Source organism: Oncorhynchus keta, chromosome 37 (assembly GCF_023373465.1).
Source record: "Oncorhynchus keta strain PuntledgeMale-10-30-2019 chromosome 37, Oket_V2, whole genome shotgun sequence".
Taxonomy (NCBI): domain Eukaryota; kingdom Metazoa; phylum Chordata; class Actinopteri; order Salmoniformes; family Salmonidae; genus Oncorhynchus; species Oncorhynchus keta.
Window position 1 is genome coordinate 17802379 of NC_068457.1, and position 9613 is coordinate 17811991.

The 9613-nt window shown below is 46.3% G+C and overlaps 1 protein-coding gene across 1 annotated transcript in view; it reads right to left on the bottom strand.

Annotated features, from left to right (window-relative positions):
• LOC118370008 (histone-lysine N-methyltransferase PRDM9-like) overlaps positions 1-9613 on the bottom strand; it is a 34591-nt gene that overhangs the window by 1308 nt on the left and 23670 nt on the right. The window contains exon 7 of the mRNA XM_052498901.1: positions 1439-1629. Coding sequence (XP_052354861.1) covers positions 1439-1629 — 191 coding nt within the window. The remainder of the gene's footprint in view (positions 1-1438; positions 1630-9613) is intronic.

Sequence of the window (9613 nt, forward strand, 5' to 3'; positions counted from 1 at the left end):
GAGAGGTCAAAAAGAATAGCAAGCTGGATAGAGAAGCAAATACTGAAAGAAAAAGTCTAATGATATCATTATATTCCACTTCACTTGAATATAGAGATGAAAAGAGAGGGGGAATTAAACCGGTAGTTCTAGAGCAGTGGTAGTCTAATATTTCTGGGGGAGACACTTACGTGAAAACACTCACTGGGTGAGCCACCGTAGCCTTCCCAAATCGATTCATATTCATGCTATTTGAAATACTATTAACAAGGACCATGAAGCTATTTGATTCACAATGTTTGGACACTTGGGGGAATCATTATCTCAATTGCACAAAATATGTCAAATCAGATAATGCCAAATTTCAGTCTGAAGGAAGCAGTGGAAGGTGTTTAAGTAGTACTTTAAAGTATTTTTACTTAAGTAGTTTTGGGGCGTATTTGTACTTTATTTTCCTACTTATATTGTTGACAACTTTTACTTCACTTCATTCCTAATGAAAATAATGTACGTTTTACTCCTTATAATTTCCCCTGACACTGAAAAGTACTAGTTACATTTTAAATGCTTAGCAGGACAGGAAAATTGTCTAATTCACAAACGTATCAAGAGAATGTCCCTGGTCATCCCTAATACCTCTGATCTAGCAGACTCACTAAACACACACGCTTAGTTTGTAAATGATGTTTGAGTGTTGAAGTGTGCCCCTGGCTATCCATAAAAACAAGGATATCCTGCAGTCTGGTTTGCTTAATATAAGGACTTTTAAATGATTTATACTTTTACTTTACATACTTAAATTATATTTTAGCAATAACATTTACTGTTGATACTTATGTATATTTAAAACCAAATACTTTTAGACTTTTACTCAAGTAGTAATTTACTGGGTGACTTTCACTTTTAGTTGAGTCATTTTCTACTAAAGTATTTTTTACTTAAGTATGACAATTGGGTACTTTTTTCACCACTGGAAGGAAGTATGTTTTGGGGTGATTGAAATGCATTTAAGGTATTAGAAAGTTCAGGAAAACATTAGGGATTGATCATCAAGCATTCTGTGGAGAAGCCATTTATTTCCACTAGTCATTCTGTGCAGATACGTTCACATCACTCCGCCTTCTAACAAGGCCTGCACAGCCTGTGTGCCATAGATGGAAACAGACGTGTTCCTGAGAATCTTAGCTTTCAGGCATGGGGTCTTGGTCGCTAATAGCGGCAACCACTAAAAAGCAAGAGACAAATTTGTAGGAAGAAAACTACTTGAATATGCGCTAGAAACCGCTGTTACCTCTGTTTGCCCCAGCCACTATAGCGGATATAGAAGATTACTCACGTAACCACAGTTCTATGAAGTAAGATGTGCATTCAGCTGACTGAGGGGAACACATTCATTACTGCACAATGACTGCCTGTTCTAGAGGGACGAGGAAAGGGAATAGGGAGAGAGAGAAAGTACCTCTAGCGGAGCTCTTTCTGTCCCAGAGGAAGTCGAAGACGATGCCCAGGTCTCTGGCGTACTCCTCTCCGTACCAAACCAACAGCTCCTCTCCAACAGCTATAGGTTTCCAGCAGCGGTACAGAATCCCTCCTCTGTACTGGAAAGCCACCAGATTCTGCTCTTCCTCACTACGGGCACAGTTCACATACCTGACAGAGAGAGGAGGAGTGGTAAGAGAGAGGGATAGATGGACAGAGAGAGAAAGGGATAGATGGACAGAGAGAGATAGATGGACAGAGAGAGAGAGGGATAGATGGAGAGAGTGAGATAGATGGACAGAGAGAGAGAGGGATAGATGGAGAGAGTGAGAGAGAGGGATAGATGGAGAGAGAGAGAGAGGAATAGATGGAGAGAGAGAGAGGGATAGATGGAGAGAGTGAGATAGATGGAGAGAGAGAGGGATAGATGGAGAGAGTGAGAGAGAGGGATAGATGGAGAGAGAGAGAGGGATAGATGGAGAGAGAGAGAGGGATAGATGGAGAGAGAGAGAGGGATAGATGGAGAGAGAGAGAGGATAGATGAGAGAGAGAGAGAGGGATAGATGGAGAGAGAGAGAGGGAGAGAGAGAGAGGATAGATGGAGAGAGAGAGAGTGATAGATGGAGAGAGAGAGAGTGATAGATGGAGAGAGAGAGAGTGATAGATGGAGAGAGAGAGAGTGATAGATGGAGAGAGAGAGAGTGATAGATGGAGAGAGAGAGAGTGATAGATGGAGAGAGAGAGTGATAGATGGAGAGAGAGAGAGGGATAGATGGAGAGAGAGAGAGTGATAGATGGAGAGAGAGAGGATAGATGGAGAGAGAGAGAGTGATAGATGGAGAGAGAGAGGGATAGATGGGAGAGAGAGAGATAGATGGAGAGAGAGAGAGGGATAGATGGGAGAGAGAGAGAGGGATAGATGGGAGAGAGAGAGAGGGATAGATGGAGAGAGGGATAGAGAGAGAGAGAGGGATAGATGGAGAGAGAGAGAGAGGGATAGATGGAGAGAGAGAGAGTGATAGATGGATAGATGGGAGATGGAGAGAGAGAGGGATAGATGGAGAGGAGAGAGAGAGAGGGATAGATAGATGGAGAGGGATAGATGGAGAGAGGGATAGATGGAGAGAGAGGATAGATAGATGGATGGAGAGAGAGAGGGATAGATGGAGAGAGAGAGAGAGGGATAGATGGGAGAGAGAGAGAGGGATAGATGGAGAGAGAGGGATAGATGGAGAGAGAGAGAGGGAGATGGAGAGAGAGGAGAGGGATAGATGGAGAGAGAGAGAGAGGGATAGATGGAGAGGGATAGATGGAGAGAGAGAGAGGGATAGATGGAGAGAGAGAGAGAGGGATAGATGGAGAGAGAGAGGGATAGATGGAGAGAGAGAGAGGGATAGATGGAGAGAGAGAGAGGATAGATGGAGAGAGAGAGAGGATAGATGGAGAGAGGGATAGAGGGAGAGATGGATAGATGGAGAGAGGGATAGATGGAGAGAGAGAGAGGGGATAGATGGAGAGAGAGAGGGATAGATGGAGAGAGGGAGAGGGATAGATGGAGAGAGATGGAGAGAGGGATAGATGGAGAGAGGGATAGATGGAGAGGGATAGATGGAGAGAGGGATAGATGGAGAGAGGGATAGATGGAGAGAGAGAGGGATAGATGGAGAGAGAGAGAGGGATAGATGGAGAGAGAGAGGATAGATGGAGAGAGAGAGGGATAGATGGAGAGAGAGGGATAGATGGAGAGAGGATAGATGGAGAGAGAGAGAGGGATAGATGGAGAGAGAGAGAGGGATAGATGGAGAGAGAGAGAGAGGGATGGATAGAGAGAGAGAGAGGATAGATGGAGAGAGAGAGAGTGATAGATGGAGAGAGGGATAGATGGAGAGAGAGAGGGATAGATAGAGAGAGAGAGGGATAGATGAGAGAGAGAGAGGGATAGATGGAGAGAGAGGATAGATGGAGAGAGAGAGAGGGGATGGAGAGAGAGAGGGATAGATGGAGAGAGAGAGAGGGATAGATGGAGAGAGAGAGGGATAGATGGAGAGAGAGAGAGGATAGATGGAGAGAGAGAGGGATAGATGGAGAGAGAGAGGGATAGATGGAGAGAGAGAGGGATAGATGGAGAGAGAGAGGGATAGAGAGAGGGATAGATGGAGAGAGATAGAGAGAGAGAGGGATAGATAGAGAGAGAGAGGGATAGATAGAGAGAGAGAGAGATAGATGGAGAGAGGGATAGATGGAGAGAGAGAGAGGGATAGATGGAGAGAGAGAGAGGGATAGATGGAGAGAGAGAGAGAGGGATAGATGGAGAGAGAGAGGGATAGATGGAGAGAGAGAGGGATAGATGGAGAGAGAGGGATAGATGAGAGAGAGAGGGATAGATGGGAGAGAGAGGGATAGATGGAGAGAGAGATAGATGGAGAGAGAGGATAGATGGAGAGAGATAGATGGAGAGATAGATGGAGAGAGGGATAGATGGAGAGAGAGAGATAGATGGAGAGAGAGGGATAGATGGAGAGAGAGAGGGATAGATGGAGAGAGAGAGAGGGATAGATGGAGAGAGAGAGAGAGGATAGATGAGAGAGATAGATGGAGAGAGAGAGGGATAGATGGAGAGAGAGAGAGGGATAGATGGATAGATGGAGAGAGAGAGGGATAGATGGAGAGAGAGAGAGATAGATGGAGGAGGAGATGATAGATGGAGAGAGAGAGAGGATAGATGGAGAGAGAGAGAGGATAGATGGAGAGATGGGAGAGAGAGAGAGAGGATAGATGGAGAGAGAGAGAGGATAGATGGAGAGAGAGAGAGGATAGATGGAGAGATGGAGGAGGGATAGATGGAGAGAGAGAGGGATAGATGGAGAGAGAGAGGGATAGATGGAGAGAGAGAGGGATAGATGGAGATGGAGAGAGAGAGAGGATAGATGGAGAGAGAGAGAGGGATAGATGGAGAGAGAGAGAGGGATAGATGGAGAGAGAGAGAGGGATAGATGGAGAGAGAGAGAGGGATAGATGGAGAGAGAGAGAGGGATAGATGGAGAGAGAGAGAGGGATAGATGGAGAGAGAGAGAGGGATAGATGGAGAGAGAGAGAGGGATAGATGGAGAGAGAGAGAGAGGGATAGATGGAGAGAGAGAGAGGGATAGATGGAGAGAGAGAGAGAGGGATAGATGGAGAGAGAGAGAGGGATAGATGGAGAGAGAGAGAGAGGGATAGATGAGAGAGAGAGGGATAGATGAGAGAGAGAGAGGGATAGATGGAGAGAGGGATAGATGGAGAGAGAGAGAGGGATAGATGGAGAGAGAGAGAGGGATAGATGGGAGAGAGAGAGAGGGATAGATGGAGAGAGAGAGAGGGATAGATGGAGAGAGGGAGATAGAGAGAGAGAGAGGGATAGATGGAGAGAGAGAGAGGATAGATGGAGAGAGAGAGAGAGATAGATGGAGAGAGATAGATGGAGAGGATAGATGGAGAGAGAGAGAGAGGGATAGATGAGAGAGAGAGAGAGGGATAGATGGAGAGAGAGAGGGATAGATGGAGAGAGGGATAGATGGAGAGATGGAGAGAGAGAGAGGATAGATGGAGAGAGGGATAGATGGAGAGATGGATAGATGGAGAGAGGATAGATGGAGATGGATAGATGGAGAGAGGGATAGATGGAGAGAGGGATAGATGGAGAGAGGGATAGATGGAGAGATAGATGGAGAGAGGGATAGATGGAGAGAGAGGGATAGATGGAGAGAGAGGATAGATGGGGATAGATGGAGAGAGAGAGAGGGATAGATGGAGAGAGAGGGATAGATGGAGAGAGGGATAGATAGATGGAGAGAGAGAGAGGGATAGATGGAGAGAGAGAGGGATAGATGGAGAGAGAGAGGGATAGATGGAGAGAGAGAGAGAGGGATAGATGGAGAGAGAGAGAGGGATAGATGGAGAGAGAGAGAGGGATAGATGGAGAGAGAGAGAGGGATAGATGGAGAGAGAGAGAGGGATAGATGGAGAGAGAGAGAGGGATAGATGGAGAGAGAGAGATGGAGGGATAGATGGAGAGAGGATAGAGAGAGATAGATGGAGAGAGAGAGAGAGGGATAGATGGAGAGAGAGAGAGAGGGATAGATGGGGATAGATGGATGAGGGATAGATGGAGAGAGGGATAGATGGAGAGGGAGGGATAGATGAGAGAGAGGGATAGATGGAGAGAGAGAGAGGGATAGATGGAGAGAGAGAGAGGGATAGATGGAGAGAGGGATAGATGGAGAGAGGGATAGATGGAGAGAGGGATAGATGGAGAGAGGGATAGATGGAGAGAGGGATAGATGGAGAGAGGGATAGATGGAGAGAGGGATAGATGGAGAGAGGGATAGATGGAGAGAGGGATAGATGGAGAGAGGGATAGATGGAGAGAGGGATAGATGGAGAGAGGGATAGATGGAGAGAGGGATAGATGGAGAGAGGGATAGATGGAGAGAGAGGGATAGATGGAGAGAGAGAGAGGGATAGATGGAGAGAGAGAGAGGGATAGATGGAGAGAGATAGAGGATAGAGAGAGAGAGAGATAGATGGAGATAGAGAGAGAGGGATAGATGGAGAGAGGGATAGATGGAGAGAGGATAGATGGAGAGAGGAGAGAGAGAGGGATAGATGGAGAGAGAGGGAGAGAGAGAGAGAGGGATAGATGGAGAGAGAGAGGGATAGATGAGAGGAGAGGGATAGATGGAGAGAGATAGAGAGAGAGGGATAGATGATAGAGAGAGAGAGAGAGGGATAGATGGGAGATAGAGAGAGAGAGGATAGATGGAGAGAGAGAGAGGGATAGATGGAGAGAGAGGGATAGAGATAGAGAGAGGGATAGATGGAGAGAGAGAGAGGATAGATGGAGAGAGAGAGGGAGATGGAGAGAGAGAGAGGGATAGATGGAGAGAGAGAGAGATGGAGGGATAGATAGGGAGAGAGGGAGAGAGAGAGGGATAGATGGAGGGATAGATGGAGAGAGAGAGGGATAGATGAGAGAGGAGGGATAGATGGAGAGAGAGAGAGGGATAGATGGAGAGAGAGAGAGGGATAGATAGAGAGAGAGGGATAGAGGGAGAGAGAGGAGATGGAGAGGATAGATGGAGAGAGAGAGAGGGATAGATGGAGAGAGAGGGATAGATGGAGAGAGAGAGGGATAGATGGAGAGAGAGAGGGATAGATAGAGAGAGGGAGATGGAAGAGAGAGGGATAGATGGAGAGAGGGATAGATGGAGAGAGAGGGATAGATGAGAGAGAGGGATAGATGGGAGAGAGGGATAGATGGAGAGAGGGATAGATGGAGAGAGAGAGGATAGATGGAGAGAGGGATAGATGGAGAGAGGGATAGATGGAGAGAGAGAGGGATAGATGGAGAGAGAGAGGGATAGATGGAGATGGAGAGAGGGATAGATGGAGAGAGAGAGAGGGATAGATGGGAGAGAGAGAGGGATAGATGGAGAGAGAGAGGGATAGATGGAGAGAGGGATAGATGGAGAGAGAGGATAGATGGAGAGAGGGATAGATGGAGAGAGGGATAGATGGAGAGAGGGATAGATGGAGAGAGGGATAGATAGAGAGAGAGGGATAGATGGAGAGAGGGATAGATAGAGGATAGATAGAGAGGATAGATAGAGAGAGAGAGGATAGATGGAGAGAGGGATAGATAGAGAGAGAGAGGGATAGATAGAGAGAGGATAGATGGAGAGAGAGAGAGGATAGATAGAGAGAGGAGATGGAGAGGGATAGATAGAGAGAGAGAGGGGATAGAGAGAGAGAGGGATAGATGAGAGGGATAGATAGAGAGAGGGATAGATAGAGAGAGAGAGGGATAGATAGAGAGAGAGAGGGATAGATAGAGAGAGAGGATAGATAGAGAGAGAGAGAGGATAGATAGAGAGAGAGAGGGATAGATAGAGAGAGGGATAGATGGAGAGAGAGGGATAGATAGAGAGAGAGATAGATAGAGAGAGAGATAGAGGGATAGATAGAGAGAGAGGGATAGATAGAGAGAGAGGATAGAGAGAGAGGGGATAGATAGAGAGAGAGATAGATAGAGAGAGGGATAGATAGAGAGAGAGAGGAGAGAGAGAGAGAGAGGGATAGAGAGAGAGAGGGATAGATAGAGAGAGAGGGATAGATAGAGGATAGATAGGAGAGAGAGAGAGGGATAGATAGAGAGAGAGAGGGATAGATGAGAGAGAGAGATAGATAGAGAGAGAGAGGGGATAGAGAGAGAGAGGGATAGATAGAGAGAGATAGATAGAGAGAGAGAGGGATAGATAGAGAGAGAGAGAGAGGGATAGATGGAGAGAGAGAGAGAGGGATAGATAGAGAGAGAGAGGGATAGATAGAGAGAGAGGGATAGATAGAGAGAGAGAGGGATAGAGAGAGAGGGATAGAGAGAGAGGGATAGATAGAGATGAGGAGAGAGAGAGAGGGATAGATAGGAGAGAGAGAGGGATAGATAGAGAGAGAGGGATAGATAGAGAGAGAGAGAGGGATAGATAGAGAGAGAGGGAGAGAGAGAGAGGGATAGATAGAGAGAGAGAGGGATAGATAGAGAGAGAGAGGATAGATAGAGAGAGGGATAGATAGAGAGAGAGGATAGATAGATAGGATAGATAGAGAGAGAGGGATAGATAGAGAGAGAGGGATAGATAGAGAGAGAGAGGGGGATAGAGAGAGAGGGATAGATAGAGAGGGAGAGAGAGAGGGATAGATAGAGAGAGAGAGGGATAGATAGAGAGGAGGGATAGATAGAGAGAGAGAGGATAGATAGAGAGAGAGGGATAGATAGGAGAGAGAGGGATAGATAGAGAGAGAGAGGGATAGAGAGAGAGAGGGATAGATGGAGAAGGATAGATAGAGAGAGAGAGAGGATAGATGGAGAGAGAGGGATAGATGGAGAGAGAGGGATAGATGGAGAGAGAGAGGGATAGATGGAGAGAGAGAGGGATAGATAGGAGAGAGGGATAGATAGAGAGAGGATATAGAGAGAGAGGATAGATAGAGAGGGATAGATAGAGAGAGAGAGGGATAGATGGAGAGAGAGGGATAGATGGAGAGAGAGAGAGGGATAGATGGAGAGAGAGGGATAGATAGAGAGAGAGAGGGGATAGATAGAGAGGATAGATGGAGGGATAGATAGAGAGAGGATAGATGGAGAGAGAGAGGGATAGATAGAGAGAGAGAGGGATAGATGGAGAGAGGGATAGATAGAGAGAGAGGGATAGATAGGAGAGAGAGGGATAGATGATAGAGGAGAGAGAGGGATAGGATAGAGAGAGAGAGGGATAGATAGAGAGAGAGGGATAGATAGATAGAGAGAGGGATAGATGGAGAGAGAGAGGGATAGATAGAGAGAGAGAGGGATAGATAGAGAGAGAGAGGGATAGATGGAGAGAGAGAGGGATAGATGGAGAGAGAGAGAGGGATAGATGGAGAGAGAGAGAGGGATAGATAGAGAGAGAGGAGGGATAGATAGAGAGAGAGGGATAGATAGAGAGAGAGGGATAGATAGAGAGAGAGGAGATAGATAGAGAGAGAGAGGGATAGATGAGAGAGAGAGGATAGATGAGAGAGGATAGATGAGAGAGAGGGATAGATGGAGAGAGAGAGGAGAGAGAGAGGGATAGATAGAGAGAGAGAGGGATAGATAGAGAGAGAGAGGATAGATAGGAGAGAGAGGGATAGATAGATGAGAGAGGGATAGATAGAGAGGGATAGATAGAGAGAGAGAGATAGATAGAGAGAGAGATAGATAGAGAGAGGGGGATAGATAGAGAGAGAGAGAGGGATAGATAGAGAGAGAGGATAGATAGAGAGAGAGAGATAGATAGAGAGAGATAGATAGAGAGAGAGAGATAGATAGAGAGAGAGAGGGATAGATAGAGAGGGATAGATAGAGGGATAGATAGAGAGATAGATAGAGAGAGAGGGATAGATAGAGAGAGAGAGGGATAGATAGAGAGAGAGAGAGGATAGAGAGAGAGAGGGATAGATAGAGAGAGAGGGATAGATAGAGAGAGAGAGGGATAGAGGGATAGGGATAGATAGAGAGAGATAGAGGATAGATAGAGAGGGAGAGGGATAGATAGATAGAGAGAGAGAGATAGATAGAGAGAGAGAGAGAGGGATAGAT